The 22404-nt window shown below is 39.3% G+C and overlaps 1 protein-coding gene across 8 annotated transcripts in view; it reads left to right on the top strand.

Moving 5' to 3' along the window:
- prpsap2 (phosphoribosyl pyrophosphate synthetase-associated protein 2) overlaps positions 1-17818 on the top strand; it is a 37287-nt gene extending 19469 nt beyond the window's left edge. For 6 of the 8 annotated variants that reach the window (XM_060840171.1, XM_060840170.1, XM_060840172.1 and 3 more), the window contains 6 exons: positions 4545-4660; positions 5568-5623; positions 8712-8860; positions 9299-9369; positions 11616-11762; positions 12012-12713. In XM_060840171.1, the coding sequence (XP_060696154.1) occupies positions 4545-4660; positions 5568-5623; positions 8712-8860; positions 9299-9369; positions 11616-11762; positions 12012-12170 (698 nt within the window). In that variant the 3' untranslated portion in view covers positions 12171-12713. Of the gene's footprint in view, positions 1-4544; positions 4661-5567; positions 5624-8711; positions 8861-9298; positions 9370-11615; positions 11763-12011; positions 12714-16436 lie in introns of those variants that run through there. The other 2 variants (XM_060840175.1, XM_060840177.1) reach the window with 2 other exon arrangements.
- Positions 17819-22404: the final 4586 nt, after the last annotated feature.

The following is a 22404-nucleotide window of genomic DNA, read 5'->3' as shown; positions in this document are numbered from 1 at the left end:
TCAGGAATGGGTGGGGTGTGTCTGAGAGATAAATAGATGAGGAGGTGGGACTGGAGTGGTTTGGGGGAAGATAGCTGGGAAGGTGATGGTGATAGAGTGGAGCAGTTAGGTGGGAAGCAAATGGAGAGGTAGGACAGTTCAAAAGGGCGGTGTAGTTCAACCTGACAAATCCTGCGTCCCCTCCATCCCACAAAAGCGCTTCTGCCGAATCTGTTCCCATGGGGAGCATTTCCACTCCACACCTTGTCAAATGGCCTCATTTCAAAGACCACAATTTACCCTTCCCACATGGTCAACAGTGCTCTGTAGTGCATCTCCTTCACTTCCTGCACCTCCACCCTTGATCTCCACTCCTACAACTGCAACAAGGATAGAACCTCCCTGGTTCTTTCACTTCGCCAACCTCTGGATACAATGCATCATCCTCCACCATTTGTGCCACCTGCAGTCAGACTCCACCACCAGAGATTTCTGTCCTCTTCCCTATCAGCATTCTGCAGAGACCAGTCCCTCTGCAACTCCTTCATTAGGTCCATACTCTTTCCCCTCCCAAAAACCTACCCTTCACTCCTGGCACCTTCCCTTGCTGTTGCAAGAGGTGTAAAACCTGTGACCTCACCTCCCCCCACCCTCCCTCACTTCCATCCATGGCCCCAAAGGATCCCTCCACATTCAGCAAAGATTTTCCTGCACGTCAAAACACCTCATCTACTGTGTCTGTTGATCTTGATGTGAACTCCATAATATTGGGGAGACAGGATGCCAACTCATGGAACGTTACAGAACATCTCCTGGGACACACATACCAAGCAACCTCATCGCCCTGTGGCCAACCACTTCACTTCGCTTCAATTCCCCTCCCACTTTGCCATTCAAAGAGGAGTCCTCGTCTGCCGCCACTGCCAAATCCTAGCCATCCGATGCCTGGGAGAAGAAAGCCTCATCTTCCACCTTTTTTTTGGAACCCGCCAACCACATGGCATCAATGTCAATTTCGCCCGTTTCCTCATCTCCCCTCATCCCAGATCGAACCCTCCAACTCAACACCACCCTCTTGAACTGTCCCACCTGTCCATTTTCCATTCTAACTATCTACTCCACCCTCCGCTCTGACCTATTGCCATCACCCCACCTGCACCTAGCCATCGCCTTTCCAGCATACCTTACCTCCAGCCCCAATTCCCACCCCCCAATTCCTGATGAAGGGCTTATGCGCAAAACGTTGATTATCCTGCTCCTGGGATGCTGCCTGACCTGCTGTGCTTTTCCAGCGCCACACTTTTGATTCTGATCTCTAACAGTTGCAGTCCTCACTTTCTCCTCTTATGCTGTGGAAAGCCTTGCATTCATTGAGAGAACTGAGAGCCTTTCAGTTGAGATTTCAAAATCAAGACCATGTTTGTCCATGCTGTTTTCTGTGTTGCCTTGATGTTGCCCAAGGTTATTTGATCAAGTCCTAGAATGGTGATAGAATGTCTAGTCTTCGTGTTTTGTGAGATTAGTGGTGGTAGTGTACAAATGAGTAGATCTTTTACTTTGCAAAACAAAACGAAATGGTATCATTGAAGGGCAGCAATTATTGTTATTAAACCCAGAGTGGGTCAGGAAGGAACAGCATACACCAGCATAAAAACAAGAGCAGTTGGAGTTGAAGCAAGGGAATTTGTAAAAAGGCAAACTTTATGGTTCTTTACTTAAATACATATAGTATTTGGAGCAAAATAAACCAACCGCACAAATACAGGTTAATGGGTATTACCTTATAACCATTGTGGATATTTGTGCAAGGCAATTGAAGCTGGCAATTGAATATTCAAGAATGTGTATGTCTTCGAAAGAATAGGGAGGAAGCAAAGTCTGGTGGTGTAGCTTTGTTAGTATGATGTGAAATAAGTAAGATAGTAAAAAATTATTTTGGATCGGATTATATAGGATCTGTGTGGATTGGTATAATAAATAACAAGAGGAGGATGACTGGTGGGAGTAGTCTGTAGGCCTCCTAATCTATTTTCTATAGGACAGATGTTTTGTGGTAATGTTGTGATCTTAAACAAAAAACCTACTTTTTATGTGAATGACTTTACTGTTCGTGTAGATTGGGGTAAAATAAATTTGACAAAGTTAGCCAAGAGGAAAAAAATCATATGTATTTTGCATCTTGTAAAATTTCCTTGAGGGAAAGTGACCATAACACAGAATTTGCATTCAATTGGAGATGAGAAACTTGAGTCAGAAATAACTGTGTAAACTTAAATAAGGATATGTACATGGGGATGAGGGCAGAATTGACTGGAAAGAACTAAGAAAGGAATTTAGCGGAAAAGACTGAACAATTAAATTGTTCATGACTTGCAGCAACATTTATCCCATTGTGAAGGATTTTAGGAAATGGATAAACTGCCGAAGGTTAATGAAGGAAGGTAAAGATCATATCAAAATTACAGAAAGAAGTCATGCATGTAAACCAGGCAATTGACAATGTTTTAAGAACCAACAGAGGATAGATGGAGTGACACTAATGTTGAAAAAAATGAGGAGGTTGAAGAAGGATAGGATAGGCTTGAACAGGCTAGGAGAGTGGGTAGAGGAGTGGCATATGAAATACAATGTGTGAAAGTGTGAGGTTATGCTCTTTGGTAGGCAGAATAGAAGTATAGACTATTTTCTAAATGGGGGAAGGGCTTTAGAAATCTAGCACAAAGGAACTTAGAAATCCTGGTTCAGAATTCCCTTATGGTTGACATGCAGGTTCAGTTGGCAGTTAGGATAGCAAATCCAATGTTAACATTAATTTTGAGAGGGCTAGAATGCAAGAGCAGAGATGTGCTGCTGAGCCTGTTTGTTTTAAGGCTGTAGTCAGACCATATTTAGAGTTTTGTGAGCAGGCTTGTGTCCCATGTCGAAGGAAGGATATGCTGGTCTTGGCGGGAGACCAGAGGAGGTTCTTAAGAATGAACCTAGGAATGAAGAGATTGTCGTAATGAGGAGTGGTTGAAGACTTGGGGCCTGTGCTCCGTGGAGTTTAGAAGGATGAGCAGCAATCTGATTGAAACTCTCAGAATATTGAGAGGCCTAGATAGAGTGGACATGAAAAAGAAGTTTCCACTAGTACGAGAGACTCTGACCCAAGGGCATGGCCTTGAAGTTTAGAATTGAGATTAGAAATTTCAGTCCGATGAATTTGTGGAATTCTTGGCCTCTGTAACCTTCTGTGGTAAAGTCATTGTCTTTAAGACAAGGATAAATAGGATTTTCATTAGGAAAGGGATCAATGGTTTTGGGGAGAAGGCAAGAGAATGAGGTTGAGAAGTAGATCAACCAGGATTGAACGGCAGAGGCAATTCAAAGGCGAAATGGCCTAATTCTGCTCCAGTTTCTTATACACTTCATTGGGTCAGTGCAGATTTGAAGGGCTAAATGACCCCTTTCTTCACTGTAGTGAATCTATAATTCTAGTGAGTTTTGAGAAGATTTGTAGCTCAGGTTGAGGTTCTCGATGTACGTTTGCTCCCAATGAAAACGGACCTTCCAGCTCAGCGAGCAAACCTACATCCATTCTATGATTCTATTCAATGATGTTATGACTCTTCAATCAGAATCCTACTTGTCTACAGTCCTTCTGAAATAAATTTAATAGTGGTAATCTATGTAGTCAGGTTGCATTAGTCAGAAAATAACTGAAGTTTTCCAGTATTTTGATTTTGACTAGTTTTCTATAACAGTGCAAAAACTATTTCAAAACATTTGGTTGTTTAGTTGCTGGTTGTATCTTAGCAATTCTGAGGAATTTAGTCACCATTAGAATTTCTGTTAAATGTTCAGTTGCTTTGAAAATGTTCAATTTAATTCTTGCATGTCTGCTTTTTACTATTTCTTAAATCTCATTTTTTGGAAGTGTGGATTGTTTGGCGTTCAAAGATGATTTGCAGCTAAGGTAATGTGCAATTTAGTTTAAGAGGCAATAAAACTTTAGATTACTGCATCAAGTGAGAATAGATTGAGATAAGGTGTGGTGAATTGGCTGGTCAACAAATGGGTAAAAGAGGTGTTTATTGCAAATGAGCTGTCATCCCCTCTATTGCAGCATATCACCTTCATTCGCAAAGCGCCATATTGAACAACTCGTTCATATTCTCTTGAGCGTTTTGTTTGGGCACAATATGTTCTTAAAATTTGCAGAGTAAATACGGTAAAAATATGCATACTGTATGTTTGGGAGTTTCTTTCTCTGAAATTATCTTTTGCCAGTGTTTTTCTTACCTTTTCCAAGATATTTTGAATATGAAGACTGAATTGTGCAAGTGCACTTCAACAATGACAAATGTTTTGAAAGGGCGACAATTTTTCCTGGTGAACAAGGCTAACTTGCATTATAGTTTGGGGTGAATGAAAAGAATTCTGAAACAAGACATTAATTTAACAGTGCAGTTGTTAAGGCAAATTAAACATTTTATTTTGTGATTTGACTGCTGCAACTAGGGCACTATCTGGATAAGAAATCAAATTGTTGCATTTATTTGTATTTATTTGCACACTCTCCTCAGGTTTGACTCACTTGATTACAATGGATTTACATCAGAAAGAAATCCAGGGATTTTTCAATATTCCAGTTGATAATCTGCGAGCGTCCCCATTCCTCTTACAATACATTCAGGAAGAGGTGAGGTTAATGGAATTATTCACTGACATTGTATGATTTCAGAGATGAGACGCACTGTTAGGTGTCACCAATTATGTGCACAACTGTCACTTGCTTTACAAAAAATGTATGTATAGTTCAGTGCTATACTTTTGAAAGAAGTTAAACTTGGCAGTAGGTTATACTGCTTTGAATAAATTTTAATAAATGATTAACAACCTCGGATCTGTGCTGCGTATAAAATTTAGGTTTCAGTTTAGCATAGCCACATAGATTGTAGAACCACTTGATTATCAAATGTGTAAAAGTGTGGAATTGCGTGGTATAGTTTAGTGCTGAACACATATTGCACTTGCAGAACCCAGTTCAAGACTCACCAGTATCTATGGTGTCTAAGTATCTACTGCATAAAAATGACCATTCCAACACTATTTACATTTGTTCTTCCGACATCAGCAACTTGGGAACAAATAGAAATGAGGGAATCTGTTTTAAGAAAAATCCCTAAGCTACAAAAATGTCTGTTACTTTTCTCACATTGTGTAGTTTATAAAATTGATATGAAAAGTACATTAGTGTTGATTTCTCAAATAAATTTAGAAATCTAGTCAAACTAAAATAAAACTGCTTGTTTTGCTGTAGCTCAACCGTATAAACAGCACTGATTATAAGGTATGCATAGCACTCTAGAAATTCAAGGACCGGGTGTGATTTGATATGAGTTTAACAACTGAAACTAGTAACTAAATCTAATGTTCATAGTGTGCTTCTTTGTAATGTCTATGCTGGCTTTAAAATATTAAACTAATTATAATGTGATATGAGCGGAGATCAAATGTTGATGATCTGCATGATGGAATGTAAGGTTTTAAGTTATTCATATCTACTTCTCTCCCTCTTCCCCCCTGATCTTTCTTTCCTTGTGCAGATCCCTGATTACAGAAATGCAGTGATTGTTGCAAAGTCACCAGCTTCTGCCAAAAGGTATGTATGTGTCAAGATAGATTTTTCTTAAAAAAAATCTATTCATGAGATGGAGTGCCACAAGGATCAGTACTGGGTCCTCTACATTTCGTCATTTATATAAATGATTTGGATGCAAGCATAAGAGGTATAGTTAGTAAGTTTGCAGATGACACCAAAATTGGAGGTGTAGTGGACAGTGAAGAAGGTTACCTCCAATTGCAACAGGATCTTGATCAGATGGGCCAATGGGCTGAGAAGTGGCGTTTGGAATTTAATTCAGACAAATGTGAGCTGCTGCATTTTGGGAAAGCGCATCTTGGCAGGACTTATACACTTAATGGTAAGGTCTTGGGGAGTGTTGCTGAACAAAGAGACCTTGGAGTGCAGGTTCCTAGCTCCTTGAAAGTGGAATCACAGGTAGATAAGATAGTGAAGAAGGCATTTGGTATGCTTTCCTTTAGTGGTCAGAGTATTGAGCTGAAAATGTGTTGCTGGTTAAAGCACAGCAGGTTAGGCAGCATCTCAGGAATAGGGAATTCGACGTTTCGAGCATAAGCCCTTCATCAGGAATGAGAGAGAGTAGCCAAGCAGGCTAAGATAAAAGGTAGGGAGGAGGGACTTGGGGGAGGGGTGATGGAGGTGGGATAGGTGGAAGGAGGTCAAGGTGAGGGTGATAGGCCGGAGTGGGGTGGGGGCGGAGAGGTCAGTAAGGAGATTGCAGGTTAGGAGGGCGGTGCTGAGTTGAGGGAACCGACTGAGACAAGGTGGGGGGAGGGGAAATGAGGAAACTGGAGAAATCTGAATTCATACCTTGTGGTTGGAGGGTTCCCAGGCGGAAGATGAGGCGCTCCTCCTCCAGCCGTCGTGTTGTTATGTTCTGCCGGTGGAGGAGTCCAAGGACCTGCATGTCCTCGGTGGAGTGGGAGGGAGAGTTAAAGTGTTGAGCCACGGGGTGGTTGGGTTGGTTGGTCCGGGCGGCCCAGAGGTGTTCTCTGAAGCGTTCCGCAAGTAAGCGGCCTGTCTCCCCAATATAGAGGAGGCCACATCGGGTGCAGCGGATGCAATAGATGACGTGTGTGGAGGTACAGGTGAACTTGTGGCGGATATGGAAGGATCCCTTGGGGCCTTGGAGGGAAGTGAGTGTGGAGGTGTGGGCGCAAGTTTTACACTTCCTGCGGTCGCAGGGGAAAGTGCTGGGGGTGGAGGTTGGGTTGGTGGGGGGTGTGGATCTGACGAGGGAGTCACGAAGGGAGTGGTCCTTGCGGAACGCTGATAGGGGAGGGGAGGGAAATATATCCTTGGTGGTGGGGTCTGTTTGGAGGTGGCGGAAATGACGGCGGATGATACGTTGTATGCGGAGGTTGGTGGGGTGGTAGGTGAGAACCAGTGGGGTTCTGTCTTGGTGGCGGTTGGAGGAGCAGGGCTCAAGGGCGGAGGAGCGGGAAGTGGAGGAGATGCGGTGGAGGGCATCGTCGATCACGTCTGGGGGGAATCTGTGATCCTTGAAGGAGGCCATCTGGGCTGTGCGTTGTTGGAACTGGTCCTCCTGGGAGCAGATGCGGCGGAGACGAAGGAATTGGGAATATGGGATGGAGTTTTTGCAGGGGGCAGGGTGGGAGGAGGTGTAGTCCAGGTAGCTGTGGGAGTCAGTCGGTTTATAGTAGATGTCTGTGTTGAGTCGGTCGCCCGAGATAGAGATGGAAAGGTCTAGGAAGGGGAGGGAGGAGTCTGAGACAGTCCAGGTGAATTTCAGGTCGGGATGGAAGGTGTTAGTAAAGTTGATGAACTGTTCAACCTCCTCGTGGGAGCACGAAGCAGTGCCGATACAGTCATCGATGTAGCGGAGGAAAAGGTGGGGGGTGGTGCCAGTGTAGTTGCAGAAGATGGACTGTTCCACATATCCTACGAAGAGGCAGGCATAGCTGGGGCCCGTGCGGGTGCCCATGGCAACTCCTTTAGTTTGGAGGAAGTGGGAGGATTGAAAAGAGAAGTTATTCAGGGTGAGGACCAGTTCAGTCAGTCGAAGGAGGGTGTCAGTGGAAGGGTACTGGTTGGTGCGGCGGGAAAGGAAGAAGCGGTGGGCTTTGAGTCCTTCGTGATGGGGGATGGAGGTGTACAGGGACTGGATGTCCATAGTGAAAATAAGGCGTTGGGGAGTATTGAGTACAGGAGTTGGGAGATCCTGTTGCAGCTGTACAGGACATTGGTTAGATCACTGTTGGAATGTTGTGTGCAACTCTGATCTCCTTATCAAAAAGATGTTTTGAAACTTGAAAGGGTTCAGAAAAGATTAATAAGGATGTTGCCAGGATTGGAGGATTTGAGCTATAGAGAGAGGCTGGACAGGCTGGGGCTGTTTTTCCTGGAGCATCGGAGGCTGAGAGCTGACCTTTTATAGAGGTTTATGAAATTGAGGGGCGTGGATAGGACAAATAGACAAAGTCTTTTCCTTAGAGTGGGGGAGTCCAGAACCAGAGGTCATAGGTTTAGGGTGAGAGGGGAAAAATATGAGAGAACTAAGGGGCAACGTTTTCACGCAGTGGGTGATACATGTATGGAATGAGCTGATCGAGGAAGTGGTGGAGGCTGGTACAGTTGCAACATTTTAAAAGGCATTTGGATGGGTATATGAATAGGAAAGGTTTGGGAGGGATATGGGCCGGGTGCTGGAAGGTGGGACTAGATTGGGTTGGGATATCTGGTTGGCATGGACGGGTTGGACCGAGGGGTCTGTTTCCATGCTGTACACCTCTGACTCAGATGTTGTCCTTGATGACTACATGGCCAGCATTTATTGCCCACCTCTAATCGTCTCTAGTCTCTGTGGTTAAAGGTACATGCATGTTGCTATTCCGGTAAGTCTGTTCCAGTATTTTGACCAGAGGTAGTGAACGATCGATGAAACCTTGTAACATTGCATTGATGATTTTCCTCTTAATTCTATCAAAAGAGACAATATTTTCCTTTGTTCTTTCGCTTGTTTCTCTTTTTTTTTAATTGAAAGTTTTGTGCTTAAAGCAAATATGCCTCTATTGTGTAATGTTACAAATGAGACAACTTCTGTTGGCTGGCTGTTTCTTTGAAGACCAATCGTTTTCTATTTCAGAGCACAGTCTTTCGCTGAGCGGTTACGTTTAGGAATCGCAGTGATACATGGTGAAGTGCAGGATGCAGAGTCCGATTTGGTTGATGGCAGGCATTCGCCACCTACAGTGAAAAATGCAGCTGCTATACACCCCAGCCTGGAAATACCTAGTGAGTCTACAGTATAATAGATCCTTGTTATTTTAGTTGTGCAAATTGAATGCTAATACACATTAGTCAATACTTTGGATAAATGAAATAATACTCCATCATTCTATTTCAAAAAGTAGATTAATCGTGTTATTCTAAGCCATATTCTCAATATGTTTTAAAAACATTTTTCATTCAAGTTTAAATGCTGTTTCACTGGGCTATTTTGTTTATTACTAACTGTACAATAGTGTTGTTTGGATATGTAGATTTAAAGGCATTTCCACAAGCTTTATATTGTTTGTCCTTCTAAAAATACCTTAAAACTTACCTTAGTCACTGCATAATAATTTTCAGTGAGCGATTGCTTGGTGTGAAGTGAATTGCTTGCTTCTATTGGAATGAGCTTATGCAATGCAACAGGTGTAATTATCTTCTTTTTATTTTTCTTCCCATCAGTGGCAATTCCAAAAGAAAAGCCTCCAATCACAGTTGTTGGGGATGTAGGAGGAAGGATAGCTATTATTGTGGTGAGTTTACCCTTGAAAGTCTTGCAAACAGTAAGACTATACATAATAAGGAAATGTTTAAAAATAGTCATAAAGAAAGATCTTCTATTTCCAAGAAATAAGTTCAGAAGGTTGCTGAAAATGTAAAATAGCAAAACAGATTAACTGTTTTTTGTTTTTTAAAAGCAGCTTTTAAATAGAATATGCAACACACGGATTCTGGATTAGTGGTGCTGGAAGAGCACAGCCGTTCAGGCAGTATCCAACGAGCAGCGAAATCGACGTTTTGGGCGCTTTTGCCCGAAACGTCGATTTCGCTGCTCATTGGATGCTGCCTGAACTGCTGTGCTCTTCCAGCACCACTAATCCAGAATCTGGTTTCCAGCATCTGCAGTCATTGTTTTTACCTATGCAACGCACGGACAGACCTTTCTTTGTTCACCCAGTCCATGCAGGTATTTGTTTAACTTGGGCTTCCCTTCTGCAAATTTGGCTTCCCCTTAAATGCATCAATACTGTACACCTCAATTACTCCCTGTGGAAGAAAGTTGCACATTTTCATCACTCTTTCAGTAAGGAAGTTCTTTCTCAGTTTTTATAATACATTGCTTTCATTTGTGACCTACACACCATTGTTGAGATGGAACAAGTTTAATGCTGGAAAATGAGATGGCAACTGATGTTAGATTGTAGAAAAGTACCAATTTATCAAAACTTGAAAATCCCTTTTTCTTAAAAAGGCACTCATTTTGCAAAGATAGTGCAGGCAAACTGGATGGAGACTTTTAGTATAAGCTAGCTTTTAACTTTTGCGATGAAAGTTAAGGCAACTTGATCTTCAGTTAAAATGAACTGGCGATTTTATCCTCAAACCTCTCCCATGATGCAGCAATTCCAGAATAAGTGTACATTTCTTCAAGGTTAGTTGAATTTTATTCGCAGACCTAGTGAGTCAAATTAATAACAATTGCCACTCTTGATTTATAATTCAACATTTTTAGTATTGCAGTGAGTGTACATTGACTAAGGTCAGATGCAGAATTTCAGCTTTTTGGAATGTCTGGATTCATTAAGCTAAGTTTTAACATTCATGAAAACCTATGAATATAGTCAAAGAATTTTAGAACTGTTAAAGGATTATCATTTAGACACATTTTATTACCTTTTTGGTGGGAATCATGGGCTTCATTCACATTAATTTGATTTTAAAGCTTGAAGTTTGGTGGTAAAGCCTGTTGTCCTTCTTTGTCTTTTGTAAACAAATGGGTTCACTGTTAACATTCAGATTTCACTGTATGCTGGCACAGAACCAATGAGGTCCTTGTGTTAGTCATTATTCATTTAGTAATAGAATAAAGTCACTGTGCTTTGCCAAACCAACAAAACTATAATTTGGTTATTCATCATAGTAAACTAATTGTCAGTACATTTCTCCTTCAATTTGTTTGAGCAGAGGGGAACAGAATGTTCAGTTTTTAATGCTAACCGTTATTGACATCCAAATTTCAGCAAGTTCAGTAGCTTCATTCATGTCAGGGAATGTTCAGTGCTGCTTGCAATTACCCTTAAATAATCTAGTGAGAGTGGGGAAATATGACAATGCAGGTTAGCCTGGGGATTTTTTTAAACAAAGTCCTAACTCTAATCTTGAGATTGTCTATCAAATTTCAAATAAATCAAATAATAGGCAATTTATTTAGCTTTGTAAGCAACAAGCATGTTTTGTAAATGAACTTTGAACTCATGTATTATTTATTTTTAGAGTGATCATTTGGATCTTTAGCCGAACAAATCCTGTCAGTTAAAGTTCCTACTTTGTTGCAGGATTTTCATGAATCTTATTGAGTATCTAACCACTGATCGAAAGTTATGTTTTGCAGTTTCCTGGATCAGTCATTTTTGGTGTTGATGCCACATAAGTGGGTTTGTGCCTCACTGCTTTCTGAGAATGAAATGTGTTAGGGCTTATGCTCGAAACGTCGAATTCTCTATTCCTGAGATGCTGCCTGGCCTGCTGTGCTTTGACCAGCAACCCATTTGCAGCTGTGATCTCCAGCATCTGCAGACCTCATTTTTTACTTAATATTGTCCCAACCTTCTTTCAGTTAAGGCATTCTTCATCAGTCAACAGAGTGCCTTTTTCAGTCATTTTAAACTTCTGTATCAGGATCCAGAGAAACATGTAATACTTAAGTTAAAATTTAAATTAAATATACTTTAAATTTAAAGTAAAATTAAAGATTTTTAACATTTGAATTTTTTGACAGGATGACATAATTGATGACGTTGATAGCTTTTTAGCAGCTGCAGATACATTGAAGGAGAGAGGGGCTTACAAAATCTATGTCATGGCAACTCATGGACTTTTGTCATCTGATGCACCCCGATTGATCGAAGAATCTGCAATTGATGAGGTAACTAAAGTCTGGCAATAGGCAGTTGACAATATTGAATTAATATTTATAGGTTTTTTTCCTGTATTTGTTGAACAAAAATGTAATTTAATCTATTTTGTTGTAAAGTGCATTTGTTGAGGGGGAAGGAGAGGAAGCTATTCCTTATTACAGCTCATTATTCAACAATGCAGACTTATAAATCATTGGCAGAGTCCTGATTTTTGAATTAACATTTTCCTGTTAATTATACACATTGCTCTTCCACAGGTGGTAGTAACCAATACAATCCCACATGAAATCCAGAAACTCCAGTGCCATAAAATAAAGACCGTTGACATCAGCATGATCTTATCTGAGGCCATTCGAAGAATCCACAATGGTGAATCAATGTCATATCTATTCCGAAATATTGGTATGGATGATTGAAATGATCCCTAAGGCCAACTTGAAGTGCACCTTTACTTAACTTGGCAAGAAAGTATCGTGATTCACTGGTGCAAAATCTTAAAATTTCTATCAGAAAGGCCAACTTTGTAAAGTGAATTTTTAAGAAACCATGCTGAATACGGAGACTTAACTACATAAGACTTCAGATTTTCTTTGCTGTTTTGTAAAAGCTAAGAAGTATGACCAAAATCCCTGTTTGTTTTTAATTGCTTTTGTATTTAGGTGTATTGTATTATGTTTTACATGACGTAGCTGCATATTTGCTCTTGAAGATAACCTGCTCCAAGCTAAGCACAAAAAAAAGGAATAAACATAAGCACCTGAAATAGCCAACCTGGATTGTGCAAACTTGCTATATTGTGACTATATTTCAATATTCTTGATTGATATAAAGCACTTTGGGATGGTTTGAAGTCATGAAAGGAGCTATATAAATGCAAGTTCTTTGTATGAACTGGGATTTTTAAAAGTAATTGTTACATATTTCAGATGGTGAATTAGTTGAATAATTTAAATTTAATTGCTTGATTTTTCCTTCTCAATAAGGAATAAATTTTAAATGATCTGTGTGGCTTTTAACCATTTTGAAAGTCTTTATAATTTTTTAGAACTTTTAATATTGCTATACCTTCAATGATTATCCTCTCAAACCTCCTGCTTAGTGCTGCATTTTCTTAAGCACAGTTCTACAGCTAACATGGTCCTCTATTATTAGTTATGGGCAACAAGGCAAGATTCTCGGTGTATTTGGCCCTAGGGCATCAGAGTCAGATTGTTTTCTAACATTGTAATTGACCATGCACTAGACATACACACAACAGCTAAGAGTGGGAAAGCTGATCGTACATCCTTTCTTACCTCTGCAGCCCAAGGGCATTGGCAACAATTGTGATGTTTTACTGTCTGCTAACATCACATTCTGTAGGAACTGTGAATAAATCTATGAACCTTTTAATCATATTGTTAAATTCTACACCATGCAGTTTATTAAACTGGCTGCATAATGTTGGGAGCTGTTCATTTTGTTTCCAAATTTATAGCCTGTCACTCATTGTAAAAATTGTGGCTCCACAATTTTGCAATCATTTAAGATCTGAACAACCATTTAAATTGTGTAGGAGTCTGTAGAAGGAATTATTGGCTTTGTGGCTTAAGTTGAGAAAACATATTTGCATAGTTTTGTACTCTGTGTAGTTGCCAATTCATACATCAGGCTACGTGGACTGATTTTGCACTAATATGTGATTGGTTAATCTTGACAGTGTCAAAATGGCAAACTGCATTTCAGTTTGATAGCTTTGGATTGTCCTTGTATAAATGTGAGATTGAGGGTCCTCTCCTGTAAGAATACTCCTTTTTGTCAACTAGATCTATTAACATTGACAAAATAAGAGAGATAATTGTCTTAGGGTAAGTTTTTCGTTGTGCTGGACTCCTTCAATGAACAGAACTGAATTAATTAAATAATCAATTATCAGTTAAACAATAAATGCACTGTAGATCAGTTAGCACCTGAAAAAGATATAAACACTTGATTACAAACGTGGCCATACCAGAAATATGTTTTTTTTCCAAGATTAGTTATTCTAAAGGGAATTTGTGCTGTAATTTTTTCAAATCTTTTTCCATGGTCTTCAAAGACTTCAGACCAGGCCAAGAAATGATTTGCTTGCAAATGTAAGCATTGCTAAGATAGTGCTGAAAATGTGTTGCTGGTTAAAGCACAGCAGGCCAGGCAGCATCCAAGGATCAGGAAATACGACGTTTCGGGCCAGAGCCCTTCATCAGGAATGAGTCATTCCTGATGAAGGGCTCTGGCCCGAAACGTCGAATTTCCTGATCCTTGGATGCTGCCTGACCTGCTGTGTTTTAACCAGCAACGCATTTTCAGCTCTGATCTCCAGCATCTGCAGACCTCACTTTTTAAAGTATGCAACAGAAATTCTAGGTATAGGATAAAAAGCTATTTGTGGAGCCATGAAGCTTTATTATAAGCAATCTATTTGTGAAGCATGAATGAGGCAGAAGTGGACATTATTGTTTTCCTACAATGTTATTTGATTGCTTAGTGGAGTTTTATTTGTAACATACCAGACTCTAGTATTAGATTTAATTAAACCTCCATTTTCAACCTAGGAAAAAATCTTGACCTCGACCCTTCCTAATTAATACATAAGTATTTGCTGTTCCCCAACTATTCTGGAATGGAATTACTGTTAATTGTTGTCAATTTTCACTTGATACAGGCCACATTAGGAAACTGAATGCGGTTCGCTAATACACTTTAGTGAAAAGAAATAAGATACCTTCATCTCTGGATCTTGTTAGTTTCTGACTGAGAATGAAACTGAGCGCGTGATGCCTTGGGACACCAGTCAATATACATGTTCTTGACTTAACTAGACAGGTCAGGATCCTGTTGCCTGCATCACACTTACCTGGTTGATCAAAAGCTGGCTTGGCCTTTTTACCGATGGTACCGATGAAGACCTGTCCCTATCTGTCTCATTTTAATGAGTGTCTTTCCTCCAGGACTCTTACCATTACTTAAAATGAGCAGTTTGTGATGGTATGGCCCAGCCCCAAAATATTTTGTTTCCCAGCAGCTTGTGAGTCATAGACTTATATTTCTTCTGTATTTCGAAGGATTGGGAACCTTTGGTGCCTCTGTTAATAATGAAGTATCTTCTGTGATGTTGCTCATTGTTACTTGAAGGGGCAGGTATGTCATTTGCCTATGTTAGTTACAACAAGCTTAAATTGCTCTCCCAGAAGTGAGTAGGATAACTGGGTATCTTGTCACATTCATGAGGTAACAGCACCATCCTTTGGATGATTTAAAACTCGCAATTGTATTACGTAATAGGTAAGAAAGGTAATATTGAAGTGTTACTAATGCAGGGAGATCTGTTCTCGAAGTTGTCACAGTTGTCGAGCAGATTGAAAATGTTACACTTGTTTTAAACAGACAGAAACAAATTAAGAGCAAAATTTAAAAATAAACTGTCTTTGTGAAAGTTGATCAGAGGCAAAGCTGGAGCTTTGCGACAAATGCTGCTGATCATTAAAAAAATTCAGGGAAGATCCCTGAACTGATTTCAGGGTATCTCATCAGAGAAATTGGCATCAAATTGACTTTTGGATTTATTTTTAAAAGTTACATTATCCTTAGAAGGAATTGGTTGTATTAATAACAGATGAAGAATTATGGATGTAGTGTATATCACAATACATATCAAATCAAATTTTCTATCTTGCCGTGAGCACGACTACAGAAGTTCCTTTATTACAAACAAATATCAATTATATCAATACAATAAATGCAGAAAGTTTATTTGGCTGTTACTGATCCTTTCATCAGATTTAAGCATCTGATATTTAGGGTTAACTATTAAAATAATGTTAGCATATATTTGGGCACCTTGAGGTGTTTTTTGTCATTAACTATCTGGTTCACTTTTCACCACATAGCATGAGATTCTTGTCTGGCTTCAGTATTTTTGGAAAATGGCTCACTGCAAATTGTATGCACACTAATCTGTATGTTCATGTACTTTTTAGATTGTCTTTTGAAGTTCAGAGTTTGTAAGTGACATTCTCTTAACAGGTTGTGGGTCTGTTCTTAAAAAGTGAACATTGGGACTTTCAACAGTTGATACAGTTCTCCTTCATGCTGATGAAAGGGTCTAATGCTAAATCCAAACATTCTTTCAGCTGCTGTACGATATTTTTCACAGCTTGCCTTGTGCTTGGAGGAGGTTACTTGTCCATCATCTGTTTATGCTAAACCTTAGTTTTTTTTTAAAGCTACTTAAGAGAATAAATCAATACCCAAGTCTAGCTTTCTTTAATCAATGTTGAGTGAAATCCTTTTTTTTCCCTTCCCTATTCTGCATGAATTTTTTTTTTGGTTGGGATTTGCATGCTTCCCTTCAACATTTCTTCTCACATTTTAAATATTTGAATATTCTCAAAATCCACACTCCTGTTTTCATGTAAGAAATATTGCTAGTTTAGAGCACCTGAAGGTACTACTTGTACTTCAGAATTGAAGAGCTAAAGTGGAAATGTTCATAAATAAGTTGCAAATTTAACAGTAAATTTTAAATGTTGTTATAATTGAGAATGTAATGAAGGATACGTGATTGTAAATTGTCTTGCGCAGTTGTGCAGATGAAATTAGCAATCTTTTGAAAGTAACTTTTTTTATTTTGTGTGTTTTGTTCTTTTTTCTCTAAAATTCAGGAAGGTTTCCTGATTAATGGTCAAGTGACCATTGAGGCAGGTAGACTTTTTATGTGTGTATGAGGTAACGTTGCTGAAGAGTGGACCCCAGGGATCGCACCAAAGACACCCCTGCTCCCGCCATGTACAGCATAGTAATGTCTCCACCTCAGAAGAGAATTCAAAACCAGAACGTTTCCCTGGCTTTCTAATAGATTGAGTGCTTCACCAACTGTGCCCTGAACCAGTTTTTTAAAAAAAATCTTGTTTGCGTGTTAACTTGCTTAAATGTGTGATCAACTGCAGATAATGCAAACACTATCTGGTTATCATATTGCTCTATTAGAACTATGTAACTGAATAATAAGACTAGAGAATATGAGAAAACAGGCTTGGAACTTTGCATACTTTCTGGTTTTTACATAATTTGTTTCCAATTGGCTGGTAAATGTGTTCACTGATCAAAGTATATATTGACTGGCTTAACAATTTTATAAGATTTTTCAATGTTATATTAAGTAAATGGCAGTGGAAGTAGTCGTGTTTACCATTACTTGATAGCTACAATTTGTTTGATTTTGATTATTTATTACTGTGCAACTGTGTCAATTTAAAAAATTTTACTCTGCCATTTCTTCCCCTAACTTCCCAGCTTTAAATTGGACTTTGTTTTAAATATTTCTGTTTATCAGCGAAACTGACTAGAAGGACTTAAAGAACTATTGCTGATCAAGTTCTGTTAGCATCAATCGTGGGTGTCATTGATCCAAAAGCTTTGAAGCTTCATTTTCAACTCTGTGTATCTTCTTTTGAGTGTTCTCTAATTGCCAATGCAGTTTCAGTGATGTGGTTACTGCTTCCCTGTTGAAGGCAATCATTCAAATTTAAAAAATCATAAATAGGCAGAGTGAAAGTATTGCAGCTTTTTTTTTCAATGGCAGTTTGCAGTAGGACTTTTGCTGGAAAACAAATTGAGGTTGTTCATATTCTTTTTTATGTAGGACTGATAATATCAGCGTGAAGAGAGATTTTGCCTTTGAGCCTAGGCAAAATCAACACCATGGTCCCTGATGTACAAGGACAAGGTCTTGCATAATGCTCCATCTCTTGCCAATTCTGCTGTGATAAAATTTAATAAAGCTTCAATAGGAAAGATGAATGTTTTTAATTTATTTATTTTTTAGATTTTGATGTCTTTGTATATTTATAATAGAAACTTATGCATTATACACAGCTTTGCAAAGGTCTACAAAACACTGAAAATTACTGTTAAAGGTTTCTGTGCATGTGCCCATCTGTTATTTTGCAATGGGCCTCACGGCCATGTTTCCACAGAATCTTGGTATTTGTTTGTACGTCTTGCATTTAGCTGAAGTGTAACAAAATTAATTAAAAGTTTGGAGAAAAAAGTACTAAATTGCAATGTGTGAGGACTTTTTTTAAGTATATCTGGTTAAGATATTATATTAAAAATTTGGAATAAGAGCTCTTTTGTGCTAGAGGTTTAATACTAATGTGCAGATTGAATACTATGTGCAGGTAAAGATAACTTGCAACATCTGAAATTTTTAAAATCTTTACCTTAAGCATAAATTAAGTCATAGTGGCCTAATTAATTATATTTCTTAAATCTCAAAAGTGGATCTTCTTTACTGGATGATTAATCACGCAAGTGAGATTTACAGGTAATGTGCAGCAATGCATATCTAAAAGCTGGATTTCAGTTATAACCCCTTGTTGTGACTAACTTTTTTAAAATCCTCATTTGTATTTATCAGTAGGCAGGCTACAACTCCACTCTCTTTGCCCTTTTTAAAAAGAAAATCTATGAACTGTTATGTGTGACCTTCAACTGTTGAGGTGGCTGTCAAAGCCACACTAGCCACTTTCTGTATAATTTTTAAAATATATTTGGGCTTGTCAAATTAATAGGAGGGAGAAATCTTTCAATGGGGTCTTTTTTTTTCTTTGCACAATTCCACTTGGTGTTAGTAGATTTTTTTCAGGTATAATTTAAATGCTGAAAGAATGAGTCAGATTTTATGGTTGGAGCAATTTTTTTTTGCTGCTGACCTGGATAAAACAGGCCATAAAGATCTAGTGATCCCTGTGGCATTGCTTTTACCCTTTGCTAACATTTGATTGAAATTAATATCAAGTCAAACGGAAATGTGTCATTGAGGTAAATAAGCCAACGACATTTAAATTCTCAGTCAGCAAACAAGGAAATAAACCTACTTTGCACTATTTCAACAGAAATTAAGAACTTGGCATCAAGTGTCAGTTATATCTCTTTCAATAACTTTTGCAGGATTTTCTAATTAGATTACTTGGGTGAAAGAACAAATGATTTATATTTGAGTGCAGCCTTGGTGGAAAGTTCATACTCTTGAGTAATTCTATAATCACTCACACCAACTAATCAGTTTCAGAAGAGTAATTGTGCAAGCTCCAGGCATTTAATTGGTAAGGGCTTCTGTTTTTTATGACCATTATAACAGAACAACAGGTGTGGACTAAGTTATCAGTGGAAATAAAATCAGAAATAAAGTAAACAGCAACAGCTTGCATTTATATAGCATCTTCTTACATGGCTTCACAAGCCTTATCAGCTGAAACTAAACGGTGAACTCTTGCAGAGGTAATGGGACAGATGGCTAAGAGTTCGGTCAAAGGTTGAGTTCACGTCTGGAGCATTAGTTCAGATCTCAGGATTGCTTGTCTTGTAAAATTGAATCTGCTGCTATGCTGTGGGTGTGTGTGTGTTAAATATGTATTATTTTAATATTTGCAATTTTGGAGAAGTCCTTCCAGGGTTTCCTTTCCAGTATGTTGAGGGTATTCCCTTCTTTCTTTCTGCTTAGTGTTGGTGCTCCTGTCTGTTTGATGGTCTGCTGGATTACTCCCAGAAGTCTGTTGTCTTTCCAGTTGGATTCCAGTCCAGGAAGTCCTTTTTGTCTGTGTCCCTATGATTGAAGTTCATCCCTCATGCTAGGATGGCTTTTTCGTTGTCTGAGTGTTGTTGGTCTGACAGGTTCTTTATTCAAATCTCTGAATTGTTCATGTTATTGCTGTGTGTAAGCTTGACCAGTTTTTCTTGTAGGGCTTGCCTTTTTTTGTCATGGTCTGCTATTGTTTAGTGTTGATGGTTCGTTCTAGGGTACTCGTCCATTCGTGGTCAGTCGAGTTAGTGTACAGTTGTTTTGGTGAAATTTCTCATTTGTATTTGTGGAGTCATTTATCATTTCTTGTGGCATTCTGTGGCTATTCTGCTGTTCTTCTGGCTTGTAGGGTATTGAGAGGTGGTTTGTATTGAATACATCTTGGGAATACTTATTTCCTGAGACATTCTTGTAGGAAGAACAGTTGTTGGCATTATTTGTCATATCACACTGTAAATTTTTGCTATAAATTCTGTTAGGATTGAGCCCTCCACTATCACCTGATGAAGGAGCGACACTCTGAAAGCTAGTATGCTTCCAATTAAACCTGTTGGACTATAACCTGGTGTTGTGATTTTTAACTTTGGTCTGTTGTGGGTGATATCACAGTCAGTTATTTTTGAGAGATTGGTAAATGGGGTCCAAATCAATACATTTGTTAGTGCTGTTGCAGTTGAATGCCAGGCCTTCAGGAATTCCTGTGTGTGTCTTTGTTTAGCCTGTCGCAGGATGGATGTATCGTCCCAGTCAAACTAGTGGCCCTCTTCGTCTGTGCGTGGATACTAGTGATAGTTGGTTATGTCTTTTGGCAGCTAGTTGGTGCTCATGTATCCGGGTGGCTAGTTTCCTGCCGCCTATTCAGTGTAATGTTTGTTGCAATCCTTGCAGTGTATTTTGTACATGACATTTATTTTGCATATGACGTTCATTTTGCTGGTTGTTGAGTCCTCTTAAATTCATAAGGAGCTGGTTTAATGTGGTGGTAGGTTTGTGGCTACCATGATGCCTTGGGGGCTGGAGTAGTCTGGTCATTATCTGAGATATCTTTAATGTATGGTAGGGTGACTAGAGTTCCTGGACGTGTTGTCATCTTGTTTAAGTCTGCTGTGTAGAAATCAGTGGTTTGTGCTTATCAAGTACCCATTCCTGAAGTCGTTGATCTGTTGTTTTTCCTCTGCTTCTCTGGGTGTTGCAGCGTGTTGTGGCTCATTTAAATAATGTCCTGATGCAGTTCTGTTTGTGGGTGTTGGGATGATTCCTCCTGTAGTTGGGTATCTGATCAGTGTATATGGTTTTCTTGTAAACGCAGGTCTGTAGCACTCCATTGGCTTTGTACCCTACCGTGGTGTCTAGGAAGGGGAGTTTGTTGTTCCCTTCCTCTTTGGTGAACTTTATACCGGGAAGAATATTGTTTATGTTTGTGGGGTTTCTTCTAACTTGTTGCATTTTCATGATGATAAAGGTGTCATCCACATAGTGGTCCCAAAGTTTGGGCAGGATTGTGGGAAGGGCTGTTCGTTCTGACCTCTGCATAATTGCTTCTGCTGAGAGTCCTGATATTGGTGATATCATAGATGTCCATATTGATTTGTTTGTAGGTCTTGGTGTTGACTGTGAAATGGGTTGTGAGGCACAGTTCTAATAATTTGAGGATGTTGTCCTTGCTGATGGATTTGGTGCTGTCAGGTGTTTGTCTCTTTGGATCGTCTAACAGTGAGACCAGTGTTTCTTTGGCTAGGTGATTATTGATGTGAATAGAGCCATCCGGTCGAAGGAAACCATGACCTCATCATCCTCCACCTTGGTGTCTTTGATGTTAAGGAATTCCTGGGTGGGGTGAATGGAATGGCTTGTGGATTCCAGACTTGGTCTGTTTATCGATGCTCTTGTGCAGGTTGCCTGCAGCTCAGACCTAATGTAGATAAACTGATAGGTATGCTACATTGTGGCTGAATTTCATCTTGTTTATTCTGTTATGCATACATTATTATCACTGTGTTAAAGTTTTCTAATAGACATAAACATCATTATTGAGTCTCTGGATGAAGCGCTGGTGGTATGGTCCACTTTGTGTTTAGGTTTCCTTGTGTTGGTGATGTTATTTCCTGTTTTTTCTCAGGGGGTGGTAAATGGGATCCTGGTAAATGGGATCCAATGTGCTTGTTGATAGAGTTCCAATTGGAATGCTATGCTTCTAGGAATTCTCGCACGTGACTCTGTTTAGCTTCTCGTAGGATGGATGTGTTCTCCCAGTCGAAGTGGTGTCTTTCCTCACCTGTATGTAAAGATACTTGTGAGAGTGGGTCATGGCTGTTTGTGGCTAGTTGATTTGGATCCCATTTAGCACCCCCTAAGAAAAAGCAGGAAATGACATCACCACAGCAAATAACATCAACCCAAGGAAACCTAAACACACAAATAAAAAGTGGGCTTCATCCAGTGGCTCACAGATAGTGTTACCTAGTATGGTGACGAAACATCTGAAACCGGACCTTCCAGCTCAGTAAGCAAACCTACATCCAGAACCTCAAATTGAGCTACAAATCTTCTCAAAACCCCTAAGATCTAAACAATGAGTTATTTTTGTTGAGCAAGATTAATAATCCTCACATGTTTGATCCGACTTTTATTGATTCTGAAATATCATCTGGCTAAACAAAAATTTTAACCTGAGTTATTCCTGTGTTTTGGTAATATTTAATTTACAATTAGGTTCAAGAAAGGCCCTTAGAAAATTTAAACAACTCTAACTGCACACAACAAAAATCACAAGTTTGATTTCTGGTTTGTATCGTAGGGGGTTGAACTGCAAATATGAGAATATTGGAGCAGGAGTGGGCCACACACGATATGTGCCTCTTGCTCCATTCAATTAGATAATCATTCCAGGACATCATCACATTCAAGGCAGATTTTCCGGTGCAATACTGAACAAATATGCCACTGTTGGTGTCTTTTTTTTAAAAGTAGACTTTAAAGCAAATGCTTGTCTGTCTTAAATGCAAGATCCCATTTCATGATTTTGAAGGTGGCCAGAAATGTTGTCC

Source organism: Hemiscyllium ocellatum, chromosome 20 (assembly GCF_020745735.1).
Source record: "Hemiscyllium ocellatum isolate sHemOce1 chromosome 20, sHemOce1.pat.X.cur, whole genome shotgun sequence".
Lineage (NCBI taxonomy): Eukaryota > Metazoa > Chordata > Chondrichthyes > Orectolobiformes > Hemiscylliidae > Hemiscyllium > Hemiscyllium ocellatum.
Note: the sequence above shows the minus strand (reverse complement) of the source record. Positions and strands in the feature narration are given on the sequence as shown.